The 19663-nt window shown below is 47.3% G+C and overlaps 1 protein-coding gene across 1 annotated transcript in view; it reads right to left on the bottom strand.

Moving 5' to 3' along the window:
- Positions 1 to 8116: 8116 nt before the first annotated feature.
- Positions 8117 to 19663, bottom strand: part of WWC1 (WW and C2 domain containing 1) — a 153105-nt gene continuing 141558 nt past the window's right edge. The window contains exons 20-23 of the mRNA XM_033853548.2: positions 15221 to 15313; positions 12480 to 12713; positions 10180 to 10301; positions 8117 to 8904 (exon numbers count right to left, since the gene is read on the bottom strand). Coding sequence (XP_033709439.1) covers positions 8838 to 8904; positions 10180 to 10301; positions 12480 to 12713; positions 15221 to 15313 — 516 coding nt within the window. The 3' untranslated portion in view covers positions 8117 to 8837. The remainder of the gene's footprint in view (positions 8905 to 10179; positions 10302 to 12479; positions 12714 to 15220; positions 15314 to 19663) is intronic.

Raw genomic sequence — 19663 nt, 5'->3', positions numbered from 1 at the left:
ATTTTTCAATATCTGCAAATCAATCAGTGTGATACACCACATCAACAAATTGAAGACTAAAAATCATATTATCATCTCAATAGATGCAAAAAAGCCTTTGACAAAATTCAGCACCCATTTATGTTAAAAACTCTCCAGAAAGAGGGAATAGAGGGAACATACCTCAACATAATAAAGGCCATATACAACAAACCTACAGCTAACATCATACTCAATGGTGAAAAGCTGAAAGCATTTCCTCTAAGATCAGGAATAAGACAAGGATGTCCACCCTTGCCACTTTCATTCAACATAGTTTTGGAAGTCCTAGCTATGGCAATCAGAGAAGAAAAAGAAATAAAAGGAACCCAGGGCTTCCCTGGTGGCACAGTGGTTAAGAGTCCGCGTGCCGATGCAGGGGACATGGGTTTGTGCCCCGGTTCGGGAGGATCCCACATGCCGTGGAGTGGCTAGGCCCGTGAGCCATGGCTGCTGAGCCTGCGTGTCCAGAGCCTATGCTCTGCAACGGGAGAGGCCACAACAGTGAGAGGTCCACGTATTGCCAAAAAAAAGGGAACCCAAAATGGAAAAGAAGAAGTTAAATTGTCATTGTTTGCAGATGACATGATACTATATATAGAAAATCCTAAAGATGCTACCAGAAAACTACTAGAGCTCATCAATGAATTCGGTAAAGTTGCAGGTTACAAAATTAATACACAGAAATCTGTTGCATTTCTATACACTAACAATGAAAGATCAGAAAGAGAAATTCAAGAAACAATCCCATTTACCACTGCATCCAAAAGAATAAAATACCTAGGAATAAACCTACATAAGGAGACAAAAGACCTGTACTCTGAAAACTATAAGACGCTGATGAAAGAAATCTAAGACAACAAAACAGATGGAAAGACATACCATGTTCTTGGATTAGAAGAATTAATATTGTCAAAATGACTATACTACCCAAGGCGATCTACAGATTCAATGCAATCCCTATCAAATTACCAATGGCATTTTTCACAGAACTGGAACAAAAAAATCTTAGACTTTATATGGAGACATGAAAGACCCCAAAGAGCCAAAGCAATCTTGAGAAAGAAAAACAGAGCTGGAGGAATCACGCTCCCTGACTTTAGACTATACTACAAAGCTATAGTCATCAGAACAGTATGGTACTGGTCAAAAATAGAAATATACATCAATGGAACAGGATAGAAAGCCCAGAAATAAACTCATGCACCCATGGTCAATTAATCTACAACAGGGACTTCCCTGGTGGAACAGTCATTAAGAATCCGCCTGCCAATGCAGGGGACATGGGTTCGAGCCCTGGTACGGGAGGATCCCACATGCTGCGGAGCAACTAAGCCTGTGTGCCACAACTACTGAGCCTGTGCTCTAGAGCCTGCAAGCCACAGCTATGGAGCCCGAGTGCCACAAGTACTGAAGCCTGCGTGACTAAAGCCTGTGCTCCACAATAAAGAGAAGCCACCGCAGTGAGAAGCCTGTGCACTGCAACGAAGAGTGGTCCCCGCTCGCCATAACTAGAGAAAGCCTGCCCACAGCTACAAAGACCCAATGCAGCCAAAAAATAAAAATAAATAAAATTAAATTGAAATTAAAAATAATTAATCTACAACAAAGGAGGCAAGACTATAAAATGAGGGAAAGACAGTCCCTTCAATAAATGGTGCTGGGAAAACTGGACGGCTACATGTAAAAAAATGAAATTAGAACATTCTTTAACACCATACACAAAAATAAGCTCAAAATGGATTAAAGATCTAAATGTGAGACTGGACAATGTAAAACTCTTAGAGGAAAACATAGGCAAAATACTGACATATATTGCAGCAATATCTTTTTCAATCTATCTCCCAGAGTAATGGAAATAAAAACAAAAATAAACAAATGGGACCTAATTAAACTCAAAAGCTTTTGCACAACAAAGGAAACCATAAGCAAAATGAAAGACAACCCACAGACTGGGAGAAAATATTTGCAAATGATGTGACTGACAAGGGATTAGTCTCCAAAATTTACAAACAGCATATGTGGCTTAATATCATGAAAACAAACAATCCAATGAAAAAATGGGTAGAAGACCTAAATAGACATTTCTCTAAAGAAGACATACAAATGGGCAAAAGCACAAGAAAAGATGTTAAGCATTGCTAATTATTAGAGAAACGCAAATCAAAACTACAATGAGATATCACCTCACACTAATCAAAATGGCTATCATCAAAAAAATCCAAAAACAATAAATGCTGGTGAGGCTGTGGAGAGAAGGGTACCCTCCCACACTTTTGGTGGTAATGTAAATTGGTATACCACTATGGAGAGCAGTATGGAGGTTCCTTTAAAAACTAAAAATAGAACTACTATATGACCCAGCAATCCCACTACTGGGCATATACCCTGAGAAAACCATAATTCAAAAGGACACATGTACCCCAATGTTCACTGCAGCACTGTTTACAATAGCCAAGACATGGAAGCAACCTAAGTGTCCATTGACACAGGAATGGATAAAGAAGATGTGGTACATATATATATACAATGGAATATTACTCAGCCATTAAAAAGAATGAAATAATGCCATTTACAGCGACATGGATGGACCTAGAGATTGTCATACTGAGTGAAGTAAGTCAGACAGAGAAAGAGAAATATCATATGATATCACTTATATGTGGAATCTAAAAAGAAATGATATGGGACTTCCCTGGTGGCGCAGTGGTTAAGAATCCGCCTGTCAATGCAGGGGACACAGGTTCCATCCCTGGCCTGGGAAGATCTCACATGCTGCGGAGCAACTAAGCCTGTGCACCACAACTACTTACCCTGCGTTCTAGAGCACACGAGCCACAACTACTGAGCCCACGTGCCACAACTGCTGAAGCCTGGGCGCCTAGAGCCCGTGCTCCACAGCAAGAGAAGCCACCGCAGTAAGAATCCCACGCACCGCAACGAAGAGTAGCCCCCGCTTGCCACAACTAGAGAAAAGCCCGCGCACAGCAACGAAGACCCAACACAGCCAAAAAAATATATAAATAAATAAAATTTAAAAGAAATGATACAAATGAACTCATTTACAAAACAGAAACAGACTCACAGACTTAGAGAATGAAATTATGGTTACCAGGGGGGACGTGTCAGGGGAAGGGATAGTTAGGGAGTTTGTGATTGACATGTACACACTGCTATATTTAAAATGGATAATCAACAAGGACCTACTGTATAGCACTATTATGTAACAACCTGAATGGGAAAAGAGTTTGAAAAAGAATAGATACATGTAAATGTATAATTGAATCACTTTGCTGTAAACTGAAACTATCACAACATTGTTAATCAACTATACTCCAACACAAAATAAAGTTTTAAAAAAAACTGAAAAAAAAAGAATGAAATAGCTTACAGATACCTAGAACCATTCTAGATATATTAACTCAATTATTTCTAAATGTGCTTCTATCATCAGTACTTTCGCCATTTCTTTGTGCCACTATGTTATGTGATTTTTTTTTTCCCCCACCCCATGGGGCTTGTAGGATCTTAGTTCCCCAACCAGGGATGGAACCCGGGCCCTCGGCAGTGAAAGCACAGAGTCCTAACCACTGGACAGCCAGGGAATTCCCGATCTTTTTCTTTAAATTGATTCACTTTTTTAACTTAAGTATTTGCTAATCCTCACCCTAAGAAGTAGTAGCTGTGAATTCATGGGTTTAATGGCCAAGTTAAAATAAACATATGATTATAATTATACAAAGTTCACCTAGGTACCCTCTAGCATCTTCTCCTACATTTCACTTTGGGAAACACTGCATGAAATCATTGGTTATCAAGACAGCCTGGCAAAAGGATGGAAAACCACTGGAAAAACCCCCCCCCAAAACCCCCGCAAACAAAAAAGGAAAACCACTGGAAATTACCCGGGTTTGTGTTTTTACTTAGCAGGACTGGAATCAGAACTTTGGTCTTACACTAATTCATTCACTGAACAGTTGTTTGAGGGTCTGCTATCTCTCAGGGACTGCTTTGGCCCTGGGGCCAAAATGGTGCACAAGACATGCATGATGCCTGCCTCTGTGTGTCCAATATCCTCATGATCAGAGATCCAAAACCAAAATATCAAATACGAAAATGCAAGTGGTAAAAACTTCTATAAAATTAAGCTTAGGTCATTTTGTTACTTCTGATTAGCTTCATGTATATTTGTGGTTGGTTGTAAATATATGACTTACCATGTTCTCCTAAATAAATGTACTCAGTCCCAAATGCCCTGGGAGAAGCCTTATTAGTGGTGCAGGACAAACGTCTACGTTTAGTTATTCCCAGGAGCATCGAGAATATAACAAGAATATACTTTCTACTAGAATATAACAACTTCCTTACCTTTCATTAACAACTTAATTCTTTTCAGTGCCTGTCATGTGTATCTCCCGGAGTCTTCACGCCACTTAAAGAAGCCAGGAAACATGCTGGGAAGAAATGACTGAGAGGCACTTTTACAGCTTCACGGGGAGCTTTGAAAATGCATTTTTAAAACGCAGGCAGTAATTTACCTACAGATACTCTCATATACATGTGAAAGGATGGATGGAAAAGACAGCAATTAGACGCTGTAAAAGCAAGAAACTGGCAACAATACAAATGTCCCTCCATTAATTTGTGGTATATCCACGCAGTGGAATACTACACGGTTGTTAAAAAAAAGAGTGAAATAGCTTACAGATATCTTATTGAGAAAAGGGAAGGTGCAGGACAGTCTGTCTAGCATGCACTTTCAGGTGGGAAAAAAAAAGGATACGCATATAAGATTGTTTATGCATTGCCTATCTCTGGAAAGACATGGGAGAAACTGGTAATACAGGATGTCTTTAGCAAGGGAAGTAGCTGCTGGTAGGGACAGAAGAAGACTTGTCACTGTAGTGAGATGTCTTAAGAGCACACTCTGGGTTTAATCCCACTCTTCCCTGGGTCACTTTCCTCAACTGTAAAATAGGAATGATCATGATACTATCTACCTCATAGGGCTGTTGTGAGGATAAATGAGTTAACAATAAGTAAAGCTTTAGAACAGTGCCGAGGCCTATAGTAGTGGAAGGATTTGCTACCATGGCTCTTGAGTGCCCTTTGGACTTTGTGCAGTAGGTAAGTATTAGCCATTAAAATAATAAAACCAATTGCTAGAAGAGAGGACCCTAACTGTTCCTCCAAAGGACGTAAACACTGTGTGTGCGTTTATATCTCTGTGTGCATGCACATGTGCAGTAGGAATCCCCATCACTTCTGCTTCTTTATGTTGTAGGGTGACGTGTGGGTGTGTTTAGGGGTGTGCTGAGCCTGATTGGAAAGACACCTGCATCCTGACACCCCCCATAGCAGTCTTCAGTACTCCTGTCCCACCCAGAACCTACCTTACTTCCTTGGAATGACAAAGGAGACGAGATTAAACACAGCTCTGGGGCAGACTTTTCATCTCATTCATTCATTCCGCAGGTATTTATTAAGGACCCACTCTGCATCAGATCCAACAGAAAGCAAGGCAAGCAAGGTCCCTGCTTTTAAGATCTTATGTCCTAGAGGGAAGAGACAGGCAGGGGGGATGTAACAAGATCACTGCAGAGAGGAACAGTGCTCTGAAGCAAACAAAGCAGGTCACTGTGTCACAGAATGACGTGTGGGAGGGTAAGTGGATGGGGTGGCCCAGGGTCAGGGTGGAGAGGCTCTCCAAGGGGGTGAGGATTGAACTGAGATCTGAACAGGGATGAAGAGAGGGTCGTATAGTGGGGGGATGAAGACACGGTGGAAGAGTGTACCAGGCAGAAGGAACCAGAGGTGCAAAGGCCCTGTGGTGGGGATGGAGAGAAGCAAGGTCAGCGTGGCTGGAATCTGATCAGCAGAGGGACAGTTCACTGGACAGATCTTGCTGGTTAGCTTTCTTGGGAGGCAGGAGGCACAAAGGCTGCCAGTGTGCATACTGCAAAATATTTATAGTCAAAAGGCCAACTACCGGCTTTATGAACAGGACAGTCAGACCCACTGAGGTTTACTGAGTGTCTTTTCCCCGACCAGTCTCCTAATCACCCCTCCGTTCTCCATACCCCCATACAAAGAAACCACAGGATTCCATGACTTCATTCTTCAAAACCAAATGTGCCAAGTCCCTTCGAGTAGGACCTCATGTGACGTGGTAACCCCAGGAAACAGAGAGTGGAGCTGAAAGACAATAGAAAATTTGAAGTCCAAAGATAGGGTCTGCATCCTAGCTCTGGCCATTTATCATCCGAGTGATGTTGAGCGAGTCATCTCACATTTCTGAGCTTTTGTTTCCTGAAGATTCTGGAGAAGACACAAGCACAATTACAAATGGAAGATCCCTTATGTATTCCTCGATTTCTTGCCAGGCAAAAGCAACAGGATGTATTGGTGTTTGGCCAGTGAACTGCTTTTAGAGAGAATTCAATGCCACGGCTGACAGAGGGCCTTCTGCCTTCCCCAGAGGTGGCCTGCTTCTTCTCCCAAATGCTCCATCGGCTGAAGCAACACCGAGACACACTTCTCCGGCTGCAGCCTTTCCCACACTCAAGGAGGGCATTTAGAGCTCTGCTTCTTAGCACTTGCTGCTCTGGGGGTGGGAGGGGCTGACCCTTGTCGGGAAAGCTGAACACGGATGAAGGTGTGACTGAGCGAAAAATGTCCCATTGCAGGACCTTCAAGTTCTTACTGAGTTCTCTTCACTTGGTTCACCAACAGACTACGAATAGAGCGAGGATGCAGCTGACCTCTGGTCCTGGTGGATTCAGACCCCAAAACACACCTTCTTTCTCCACTTCTTTTATCTGCTCTTCTCCTTAGGGTTGGGTCCCAGAAGCTGAAACCACGGTCACGATAGCTTTGGGAAGAGAAAATCTAGTCTCCAACCTTCAGGTGGAAAATGCAGGGGAAAAGTTCTGACTGGCCCAGCTGGGGCCCCAGGCCTAGCCTTAGTCTAATCGCGGTGGCCAGTGGGATAGGTCATCTGCCCCATTGCTGCGGCCAGAGCCCTGAACTGAAGGGCAGGGTCAGCAGCTGTCTCAATGCTCTAAGCTGTGCAGGCATTAAGGGCCACAGGAACAGCACAAGACGCAACCCTCGTGCTCTTGGACCCATTACAATTGAGTCAGGGACAACGTTGATACTCATTTAAAGAAACGTCCAAGCCAACCCTCAGCACGTGCGATGGATTTCCACGGAAGGTGAGAGAGTGCATCCGACACTCGTGTGTTCAGAGAGGTGAAGCCCCGGGTTGGTGAGGAAATGGACTGGATAGTTAGAGGGAGGCCTGGCTGTCCAAAGACCTGGAAGCCACGTGGGGAATAACGGTGGATTCTACACCACTCCAGGTTCCTTCTATGTAAGGAATAATACACGAGGAACAGCCATGTAAGGAATGTAGTGAGGAGTTGGGGAAAGCCTAGAAGGGGGCTCTACTCCCTCCTTACCCCTCCCCCAATGGTCCCCAGTGGCCTGGAGAGGGTCATGTCTATTAGTGTCCCCCGCCTGACTCTCCGGTAGGATGTGGGGCGATACCACTTTGCCTCTGCCTGGTCTTCACTCATATGAAACCAGCTGGTCCCTCAAACTGCAGTATGCGTAAGACTTACAGCGGGAACTGCGGATAAAAGCTGGTCTCTGAGCCATCCTGGTCTGGGGAAGGGTCCAGGAGTCTGTATTTTTAACAAGCTGCCCCAAGTGATTCCGACGTGGCTGGCAGCACAACATATTCTAGACGGTTGGCCCAAAAGTTCGTTCAGGTTTTTCTGTAACATCTTACGGAGAAACCCGAACGAGCTTTTGGGCCAACCCAACACTTGGAGGACAACTGCATGGATTAACTTCAGAGGAAGGAAGAAGGAAGAGAATCTGCTACTTGTTTGGTAACGGCTGACTTCGGATGTCTGCAACAGCCCCAGCTGAGCAGTGATTTTCACTTAATGAGCAAATGAGCAGAGGAAAGAAAAAAATCATCCCCTGCGCTGGGGATGGGTAGGGAGGGAACGATTGGGAAGCAGAGAGTCAAAATCAGGGAAACACAGATGAAGTGAGTGGGTGGAGGAGAAAAAGAGAGCGAGGACGTTCATTCAGAAAGGCCACTTTATTGATGGAGATAAAACTGAAAGGAGTTCTCCACAGCCCTCCCTCACTCATTTCAGTGGCTTCACTGGGCATCTGAGGCCAGCGTGGGCAGGCCTGTCACTGGCACAGGATGGGCAGCTCAGCCGGCCCCACGCTGCCTGCTCCACGTCAGGCGGCCACATAAAAACACATCACAGCTCGTGAAGATTCGTGGGTGCACCTCAGAATCCCCCAAACAGTTCCCGTGCACTTTTTTTTTTTTACTATTGTACAAAATATGTTAAGTAGGAAAGGTCAGCTGTGCTGTGACATCTGCAGGACGTCCTTTGAGGATTACCGTCCCCCAAACATTACTTCTTATTGCAATGAAACCTCTAGAAGGTAGAGCTGTACAAAAAAAAAAAAAAAACTAAACAATTTTATTTTAAGAAGAGCAGCAACTTAATACTGCTTTAGTTCATTTAAATTTTCTTTCTCAAAAATACATTCCTAAATATACAAACTATACAATCTTGTCATTGTAATGCTGGTTTTTTTGTGTTTTTTTTTGTTTTTGTTTTTTTAATAATAGAACCCAAACTAAAAAAATCTGTTTGTCTTCAAACCGACAAGAGTGCTAGAGGACTCGTGACTCAGTACCTTCATATAACACCACATAAATAAATTTAGCCACAGTCTAGGTTCACAGCCTGGTCAGTGGAACAAAGGAAATACTTTTCTGGCGATTAGACGTCGTCCGCAGAGAGGGTCGGGATATTCAACCGAGGCCGGGTGAAAAATGCCATCTTCTCCCTGTAAAAGAGGCCATCCCTTTAAAGCAGGGTTTTTCAACCTCACTTTATAGGTATAATGGGCAGGATAATTTTTTTGTGGTGAGGCTGTCCTGTGCATGTAAGTGGCCTCCACCCACTAGATGCCAGCTGCAAGCTCTCCCACCCCTCCTTCCAGTTCTGACAATCAAAAATGTCCCTAGGGACTTCCCTGGTGGCGCAGCGGTTAAGAATCTGCCTGCCAATGTAGGGGACATGGGTTCGATCCCTGGTCCGGGAAGATCCCACATGCCGCGGAGCAACTAAGCCCGTGTGCCACAACTACTGAGCTCACATGCCACAACTACTGAAGCCCGCACGCTCTAGGGCCCGTGCTCCAAGAGAAGCCACCGCAATGAGAAGCCCACACACCGCAACCAAGAGCAGCCCCCGCTCGCCACAACTAGAGAAAAGCCCGCGCACAGCAACAAAGACCCCACACAGCCAAAAAAAAAAAAAGTCCCTAGACACTGCCAAACGTCCCCCAGGGGCCCAAATCATCCCTGATTGAGAACCACTGCTATAGGGGACATTAGCAGGCCCAGCCACCTTCAGTTCCAATCAGAGGCCTCCAGAGTCTAAAAGGGCCCTCGGGCCACTTCCGCTGTTGGTTTGTTTTAGATTTCCAATTGGTTAGAAATTAAGGGATGTCCAAATGCGGTTAGACAAATGACAGTATATTTTACACGTTTATGTTCCACAAAGGAATGAGTTTTAGCACATACACAAACATGAGTATCTTTTCTGAGGGGAGAACATGAGTCTAAATGCAAAGCCCTCTGTGAATGGGAGGCCCAGGCCGAATGGTGGGTGGCGTCCTCCCGTGACACGCCTGGGTCCAGGGCGGCAAGAAGGCATCTCCCTGGGATCCCGGCAGGCAGCAGGCATAGCTAGGGAGGCCTGGCAAGCATCCATCACTCCCAGGCTTATTTATCATTCAGCCAATCCTCTGCAATTACTGGGGATGGAAACGCTAAGAGGAAAGGGTGGAGCAGGTGGCTCATTCATTAAACAAGAGGATCTAACACATTAGCTCGAGTTGTGTGGGGACGGAGCAAGACAGCTGAGGGAAAGCACCGCAGGGCTCACAGACTGACGGGGACGGCTCGGCAGAGGGTGAACATCTGCTACAGAGAGAGCTGGGGCTCCGCTATGGAAGGGAGCGTGGGATGGGGAGCAGCGAGGCAGAGCAAAGACCGAGGCTGGGCGGGCAGGGTGGGAAAGGGAAAGCCGGCTGGCCGGGCGCCCACTTGCTGACCTGAAAGACTGCACTTCTGGGGGCTCCTTACAGCTCTGGCCTCGAAGCCTGTGCACGTCCTTGGCGGCCGACCTCATCATCTTGTCTGTCTGAAGCTCGCCCTTGTGCTCTGCTCGGTCCATCTGGAGGGCAAAGTGAGGTAGTAGAGAGTCCTTAGGGTCTCTAGAAATGGGTCAGCCACGGGGAACTTTCTAGCACAAAGAAGGAGTCTGCTGCAGTTAAAAGGTTTGAGGGTCACAGAATAGGCACCCTGACGCTTCCTGTTCCACCATAGGAACCTCTTTATCCCGAACAATGAGGGGAAGTGATCCCATCATCTGTCAGACAGGACAGGTTTTTGGGGCCAGGAACTGAATACCTGTGGGGACCTGTCAGAAGTAAGGAGACAGGGGCTACCAGGTAAAATGTGTGCTGCCTCTCTAATTCTCAGGGCCACCTAAGAAGGTAAATTTTTTAATTACCTCTGTATTACAGATGAGGAAACTAAGGCTCAGGCATGTGAAGAAATTTCTTTAACGTCAAGCCAGTGAGAAAAGGTGGAAACCCAATTCCAAGTCATGCAGTTGTGCTAAAGGGCTTTAGGAACGTTACACTCTTCCCTCCTGATACAAACCTATGGAAGCACTTTTGAGAACAAACCAGAGAGCCCTAAAATATCTATGCTCCATATACTTGAAAACATTGCATAAAGCCAGAATTTTGGTCAATGAAGCTACCATTTAAATGGTTTTTTAGTAGAAGCTCATCATCAGACAGTCACAGATGTACTTTTTTTTTTTTTTCCCCCTATTTAAAAGGTAAGGTTTTCTTAGTTGGTGCTTTCTTAAGGTACGGCACATATGCACTTGTTTTCTTACCTCTTTTTGCCTTGGCTACTAGGAAGCTCCAAGATAAATGTAATAGACAACTACCATTAGATTAGGGATATATTTATTGCCTTCTCTTCCTTAAAACTTGCTCTAATTTTCTATTTTCTCTTAATGCTATTATTATAACTCTATTATAAGTACATTAGGGTATAAGTAATAAATAAGAAAGAGATAAACATTTCTGGAACTTCTGAATTACCAGAGTCAATTTGAAGCTCCCACATTAGTCCAGACCTAAGAAGCCCAGTACCACCTTCCTGCTCTAAGTTATCGTCACCTGCATTGAGAGCTGGAATTTTAGCTAATGGCCCTCCCAACAATCCAGGCAGGCACCCTCTGTACGGTGCTCTTGCACTGCTTGGCTGTGTACAGAGAAAACTAGCAAAAGTCTATCATGTCTGCCATGGACCGCAATCCTGGCAGGTATTATAGAAATTGAGTCGAAGGTGGCCTCTGTGTGTTGGTCCTGTGGTATTTATTTCTTCACCATAGTTCCGGGATCTCAAGAGCCCACTGGTGCCAAAGTCAAATTTTTACCCATCCAACTGTTTAAAATGAAGCTCAAATAAGATTTTTTAGCTGTTTAGAACCTGCCTGTTTTGCATACCCCCTAAAGCTGTACCCAACATCTGCTAGTCATAGGTAAGATAAACCCCAGGGCTATAAGAGATCCCAAACTGCTGCTGCTTTGGTGTTCTCCAACCCAGAGACTCTCATGGTGCTCTGAATGACATCATCTAGATGCCTAGGCCCCCTTTCCAACCCCCTTTCCCCTGCCCTCCTCCTCTCTAGGTAGTGGTCCCAGAACTACTTTGGAGGGGGCGGTGGGCACTGTCATGCAGTGAGGGACTTCCCCCAGATGCAAAGTTGTGAAAGCAGCAACCACTCAAATTAAACTCATTGTGTGCTCCGGCCATTCTGTGGTTATATCTTCTTCCTTGAGCAACTGCTGAAATCCCTCAAACGCACTACACTAGGGCAGGGATGCGAGCACGCTTGTATTCCCAGGCATCTCCCTCAGGACAAAGTCCTGCCAGGAGCCGCTCCTTTCCCATTTGGAAACACCCGCTCTGCGGGACCGCATGGGCAGCCACTGGGGCAGGTCAGCGTTCTATATTTACTCTGTTCAAGCGTGTGCCCCAGCGTAGATTAGGTACCCAACGTGTTTGATGAAGGACCACCTGGAGGAATAAACGTGTAAACAATAAGGTCTTGCACACATAAACACGGGAATGCAGCAAAAGGACCTGGCAGCCAGGTAAAGAGCTAATAACGCTTGCCGGGCAGAGGGATTCCTGGATCTCTTTGCTGATGGGTATGAGGGGACCTGGGAACACTCCAAGTGCACCACAGGGCTGCAGGACCCGTTTGAAGGTCCGGCCGGCCTCCCTTGCAGCAGCGCACCCTCTGCACGGGCGGAGCGCCACTCACCTGCTTCTCCAACATCCTCAGCAGCAGGCGGAAGCGCTCGTCCTCCCGCAACCACGGTGGAAGCTCTTTCTCCCCGTGGCTCTTGGCCTGTTCCAGCTGCTCCTTGAGCTCCTTTAGCACCGAGATCTCCTGAGTCAGCTGGCTGTGCCAGGTCCTGGTCGCCTGCAGGTCCAACTCGAGGTCCAGCGAGGTGCGTGGTAGGCGCTCGGCACGCAGGGATTTGACAGACGAAGGCTATGGGGGTGGGGATGGTTTTTGAGCCGTTATTACAGGGCCGGGTCCAGTGAGCCCACACGACCCCCTGGTCTGAACCTCAGACACCCTCCCTCCTTCGTTCACCTGCGGGCTTAAAAAATGGGGCTCGCCCTCGCCCTGGAGCCCGTCTTGATGTTTTCCATGTCTACTGCTCGTAATATTGAGCATTTTTATGTCCCAGGCACGGTGCTAGGCACTTTACTTCTGTTACCTCAGTTCATTTTCACAACCCTGTGAGGTCCTGACCGTTACCATCTGCACAGATGAGGAGGCTCCCCGAGGTTCGATCACACAGATTATAAGCAGTAAAGCCGAGATTCCACCCCAGGAGCTGGCTCCAGAACCTACCCGCTCGCTCCCTACACGGTGCTGCTTTCCCTACTCACAGTGTCCTCAACATGTACCCCCTCCTTCACTGGATTCTTGTCCCTCTCCTGCTCTAAAGCCGTTTCCTCGATGCAGGTCTGTTCCCCATGCATCGACTTTGTGGTCCTGTAATGGACATCTACTGTTTCTGCCTGTCCAGCTTCCACTTCTCTAGTCTTACAGTAATAGCATCCTCATCTTCCCTTGGGAATCCACATCTGCCGTAGTCAATCCATCTGTTTCACATGGGGGTGCTTCGGGGATAGGAACGTGACCTGAACCTGGCCAATCAGAATCTCAGTGATTGCCTCAGGGGGGAGCATATTATCCAAGCCCAGGCAGTACCACTCAATTCTGGCACTTTTGCTGAGCTACTGGGAAAGAAGGCAATGTCTTTACACAGAGGCCACTGAGCCAGCAAGATATAAACCTAGAAATGATCATGGTCGTCTTCACCAGCAGATGGGGTAGACCTGTTTAAGAATTAAGCCATCTGGAGAGAGCAGTGCCATGAGAGGGGGACTGAAGCTTGATGACATTGGCTCAGCTCCTGGATCAATCCATGCCTGAAGTCAGTCCAACATCCTAGAGTTTTCCATTAAATGAGCCAATACATTCCCTTTTTCACTTTCAAGCAATATTTGGGTTGAGTTCTTCAGTTATCTGTATGTAAAAGATCTTGATTAACTATAATCATTAACTCTCCTCCTATCAGAAAACACTAATCATTAAAAAAGAATAAATGACTGTGGGAGATGGAGTTCTAAGATGGCTCCCAAGATTCCTCCCTCCTAACATACAAGCCCTGTGTAATCCCCTCCTTTTCAGTGTGGGTGGGACCTGTGAATATGATGGGCTATCACTCCTAGGAGTAGGTAACTGCAGGGGGAGCAGGCGGGAGCTTCTGCAGCTGCAGCATCATTTCTCCTGGAGTGGATCCCGGAACACCTGCTCCAGAATCCTCCGAGGAGCTTATTAAAATACGGTTTCCAGGGCCCCACCCCAGCTGCCTGGATGAGACAGTCTGGGAGTGTGGCCTCAGAATCTGCATCATCAACCAGCTCCCAAGGAGACGTGGTGTTCCAGGGACTGCAGCACCAGCCAGCCACAGCAGACGGGGTGGGGCTGGGGTGGGACATGCCTGTCACTTAAGGCCACGTCCACGTTCTCCGGCAGCCAGCACTCTCTCTTTTCCGGGTGCGCCTCTTCTGCACTGCCTTCTTTCTCCTGCTCTCTCTAGTTCTTTCTGGAGACCTGGGGTGTGGGGGGGGCGGGGGGCTTGTCAGCAGCAGGCCCACAGGATATGCGGAGCAGCCACCCCTGCGTGGGGCTGTCAGCACGCTCTCCTTTCTCTGCACTTTCTCTTTCGCTTTGCTCCCTCTGCTTCTCTTTCTGACATTCTGGCTCCTGGGTTTCTTCTAGTTCTACAAGCTCGCCAGAACTGCTGTCGAGCCTGCGTTGAAAGGTCAAAGTGGGGAGAGCCACACTGCACCTCCTGCAGCCCTGACTGGCTGGTGAAAGTCCCTGTTGGGAGTTGGGCCACTGTCTAAGACGGCCCCATCCTGACCCCTCAGCCAAGTCTCCGTTAAGGAAAGGCCAGATTGCTCTGCGGGCACAGCTTGTGGCCTCTTCCCTGCACGTTTCCAGCTGGACTGAGAGAAGCCCACGGGGGGGTGGGGGGGGCGGGGTGCCCGGCTTCTCCACCAGCAGGGAGGCCGTCAGGACCTGCCACTGCCCAGTCAGCTAGACGACACACACCGAACAGAGTCCTGCCTCAGGCAGGCTCCCATGGGTGGCTATGATGTCTTGGGTTGATTAGTTCTTAGTGACTCTGATTTCTCCCCAAGAAAACAAAGCCCAGTATGCACACTCCTGATCTAACCCTATTGGTCATAATAACGATGTTACAGTGACCCTCTGGCACTTTCCCCAGTGCCTACCCAGCCCGACAGTTCATCAGCTTCCATTTGCAAGTATCCCCATGCTTGCAAGAGCGACTTTCTTCCAACCAGTGGCTGAGGAGAAACGGTGAGACGTCAGGGGATGTGTGTGCCGGACACATGGCTCGGGGAAACGAGGGAGGGGCAGGTGGACACACAGCTCCGAGGTGATCATCTTACCCGCTTCATCCTGACGCTGCGCCGCTCCAGGGAATTTCGAACAAAAGGTGGCTTCTTGGACAGGGTGGAGCTGTCACTGTCACTTCGGTTCAGCTGCCAGAGAAAAGGCGTGGGAAGCTCATGAAGATCGAAGTGCATGCGGAAAGCACACTGAGTGTGTACTCCGTGATGCACACCCCTACGTGTCAGCCATGCGATATCTCATGTAACCCTTCCAACAACCCATGGGGGAGGAGACGGAGGGTGAGGGGTTACCGAATTTGCTCAAGGTTGGAGAGCTGGTAGCAGCAGCATGGCGGGGTTGACACCCGACAGTGTGACTCCAGGATCTACTGACCACTTGACCTCCTACGCTCAGGCCTATTTGTATCAACTCTTCCCTGTTGCCCCGAGAGCCGCTTTCATGGCTGAAATGGAGCCCCTGTCAAGACTGACATACACATAAAAAAAGCAGCCCACAGGCAAAGCCTCGGGGACCACATCCCCGGGGAAGACGGGCCAGACACGCTCTGTGAGGGCTGTGCTGAACACAGCTCTCCCCTCCTCAGAACCCTTCAGTCACTTAGTGATATGGACTCTCCCCAGAGGGCTAATGTTCCTCACCCATAGCCAGAGATCAGGGCTATGGTCGAGGCAGATGCTTTTCCACTGACAGTGTGTGTCCCCAGTGGGAGGACCCGAGAGGGAGGTGAGGATGGCAGCACATCCCAGGATGTGTGAGGCGGGGGCTCCTCTCCGGAGTCGTATTTTCAAGTCACTGGGATCGCCACAGGCTGATGCTACAGTCCGTTAATTCAGGCAGCTGTCAGCTCACTGCTGCAGGTCTCTTCTGAGAAGCTGTCCACATCGGCATTTTTGCGGTTATTAATAATTATTAGTGATAATGATATTAATAGTCCTGCTACGTTGATGAAATAGCTACTACACTAGGCAGAGGCTCAACCAGAATGAGAAATAGGCAACAGTAACCATAACAGCCACATGGACGGAGCCCCTACTATGTGCCATGGGCTTTACTGACAGTTTCATTTAATCTTCAAACAATCCTGAGGGAACGGAGGCCTGGAGACATTAACGCACTTTTATAAGTCATGCAGTGAGCATTTCATTCATGTTCAGTGGAATGTTCTGGTAAGCATCCGAACAAGCGTTCAAGGTCCCGTCTGTTTGACTCCAAGGCCATGTCCTCTTCCGGCCCCCAGGATGCATGTAGGACTCGGAGATGAAACAAATATACAGACAGAGGGGTGGACCATCTTGACTGGGGTGGATTCATACAAATAGACGGGTTGGATATCATATCAGAAGGGGGATTTATCCTACATTGTTTCAATCCATAGGTGACACTCACAGAATATGTGTCATACCAACTAGAATATGTGTCAGGACAACTGATGCTTAAGTTGTAGCTGTTTTATTTTTTGTTGTTGTTTTTTTTTAATATTTATTTATTTATTTGGTTGCACCAGGTCTTAGCCGCAGCAGGCAGGTTCCTTAGTTGCAGCACGTGGGCTCCCCAGTTGCGGCAGGCGGGCTCCTTAGTTGCGGCTCGCCAGCTCCTTCATGGCGGCACGCAGGCTCCTTACTTGCGGCACGCGTGTGGAATCTAGTTCCCCGATGAGGGATTGAACCCAGGTCCCCTGCATTGGGAGTGCGGAGTCTCATCCACTGCGCCACCAGGGAAATCCCGAGTCGTAGTTGTTTATGCGCTAAAGACCATGTTATAAAAAAAAAAGCGATGAAAGCTACATTAAGTCCTTGAATTTAACTTTTTCTTAAAGATGTTGTACTGCGTTTGATCTCAGACATGGTAGAGAATATCGTTGCCTTTTTGTTCTTTCCATCTGATGGCTAGGGAAATTGAGGAGCAGAGAGGTGAAATAACGGGCAGTCAGAGGGAGCTACAGGGAAATGAGAATTTTGGAAGGACTGTATCCTTCAGGTCAAAGTGAGCCGACCAACACATGTGCCAGCACTGCTGATAAATACGTAGGTGTTTAAGACACAGGGGTAGGGGAGAGCTGTGGGGAGTATAATATACCATCTCTACCCCTCACGGACTTAAAGTCCAGTGGGGTCCCAAGTCCAGGAAACTCACCAGGCCATGCTGAGGACCAAAGAAGGGAGACACCCAGCAGAGGGTACTCGATGTGGAGACGTGTGGCATCAGGCCAGAAGGGATTGCTTGTATTCAGAACGAAGTGCCCTGACTTTCTGCGTATATGAAATGGGATTAATACAACATGCTTTGCAGGGCTGTTTGTGACATTAGATGACACAGGAAAACAGGGATTTGGGGGTGGGGGAGGGGTTGCTAATCTAATTACCATCCTCTTATGACTCTTGGTGGGAGACGAAGCCCACTTTTCACGAATGAAGCAGAAAGTACCAGAGCCTTGTTTTCATGGCCTCCCTTGTAGCTAGAAGCAGGCACGGGACTAGACTCTGACAATTAAGTGCAACTGCTCTGGTCTTGCTAGCTGGACCAATTCTCTGTCACTGTGCCTCTTGGATTTAACCAGGCCATTCTCTTCTGCTCCATGAGCATCCGGGTTTCTTGGTTTCTCAGGGAGAAGCCCTTAGCGGTGGAGGAGTGGCAGCAGCAGCAGTGGCCGGAGCTTCCTTGGCCTCCTGCAGCGGTAGGAGTCTGGCGGAGGAATCAGTGCTGAACCCCAGAGGCAGTGGCACAGACAGCTGGGACCACGCTCCACAGCAGCACTTGGGGTGTTCTCCCTTGGCTGTCTTTGGCTGTGGTCTGATTCTGGCTGTGGTCTGGCCCGCCTTGCTCCTGCCTGATTGCTGAGGTTGGTTCTACAGCCTTCTGATGAATATGTCAACTACTCAATTTCCTTTCCAAACATTTCTTCCCCGCATCCACTGCCCACAGTCTGTTTCTATTGCTTGCTATTAAGAACCTTGACCAGTACAGGACTTGGGTGCTATAAACCACAGACCGGAAGACGAGGAGCTGGCTGTGTACTGGAGGTAGGATGGGGCACAGGACAGACACCAATATTCCCTGTTGGGAATTTGAGAATGCTCATTCTGTGGGTGCAAACCAGAGGGATACACTTGTTACCTGTTGTATCTCGAGAGACAGACTGCACGCCTATAGAGTTTTAAGGGAAATGATAGAGAAAAAATTCAGGATATTGTACCATTGGCTACTTCTTGTAGCCTTAAGTAAGAATCTACAAGAAACCGATAAGCTTGGGCTCAAGTGTAGTCAGAAAACAAAGAAGGAAAAATATACGGTTTTGCTAAGAAAGACCCTTTCTTTTCTTTGCTTTTTTTTCTTTTTTTGGCCACACCCCATGGCATGTGGGATCTTAGTTCCCTGACCAGGGATTGAACCCACGCCTCCTGCATTGGAAGGCAGGGTCTTAACCACTGGACTGCTGGGGAAGTCCCAGAAAGGTTGTTTCTGCCTGTGGCAGGTGATCCATGCAGACTAGGAATTTTTAATCTGCAGCCCTGCAGGGTTGGAAACTGGTCCAGATAATAAAATACGGGAAGGGCCCAGCACAGTGCTAGGCATGCTAAAGATGCGTAACAAATGGGACCGGAGCTCTTTGTTATTCAAGGATGCCAATCCTGAAAAAGGCCACCTAAGGCGAATCCATTTACACAGGAGACCAGAGTTTTACTGTAAATACTGGGGGAAAAAAGTTTGAGTTTTTAGTTGGAAAACAGAAACACTTTTCAGAAGTTACATTTCATATCTTCCATTTGACAAAATTACAACTGCATTCTAAATCCTGATGACAAAGGATGAATCAAACACTCATTTCTTTTGGTGTGATGTTTCCAACAAGTGACATTCTTCACTTTGTGTTTGATTTCCACTGCACGTTCATAAAGTCAGTAATTTTGCCAGAAACAGATTATCCATTATCCTAAGGGCTTTTCTAAGTCCTTCAAGTTATGCACATTTGAAACATGGATTGGATTTTCCTCTTCTTCAGCTGTGTGCTGGCTTAATTGCAGGATTCTTCACTTGTGATTCACGAATTCCCTCAAGTTATAATCACATTCAGGGCTTCCCTGGTGGCACAGTGGTTGAGAGTCCGCCTGCCGATGCAGGGGACACGGGTTCGTGCCCCGGTCCGGGAAGATCCCACATGCCGCGGAGCGGCTGGGCCCGTGAGCCATGGCCGCTGAGCCTGCGCGTCCAGAGCCTGTGCTCCGCAACGGGAGAGGCCACAGTAGTCACATTCAGTGACTGCAGGAAACCCTGTACCTTTTGCAAGATATGCAGCTAAATTGCAGGTGCTCACATTGTCTTTTCAGATGCTTACAAGCTCAAATATTAGCTAGACACTTGACCTAGATGGAAGAGGTTTACGTTATTTCTGGGAGGTATTACAGGGAATGTTTTGGGGGGACTAATTTGAAAAGTAGCCAGTAAATTAGTGAAGTTGTCATGTTATGAAAAAATTACCT

Source organism: Tursiops truncatus, chromosome 3 (genome assembly GCF_011762595.2).
Source record: "Tursiops truncatus isolate mTurTru1 chromosome 3, mTurTru1.mat.Y, whole genome shotgun sequence".
Lineage (NCBI taxonomy): Eukaryota > Metazoa > Chordata > Mammalia > Artiodactyla > Delphinidae > Tursiops > Tursiops truncatus.
Note: the sequence above shows the minus strand (reverse complement) of the source record. Positions and strands in the feature narration are given on the sequence as shown.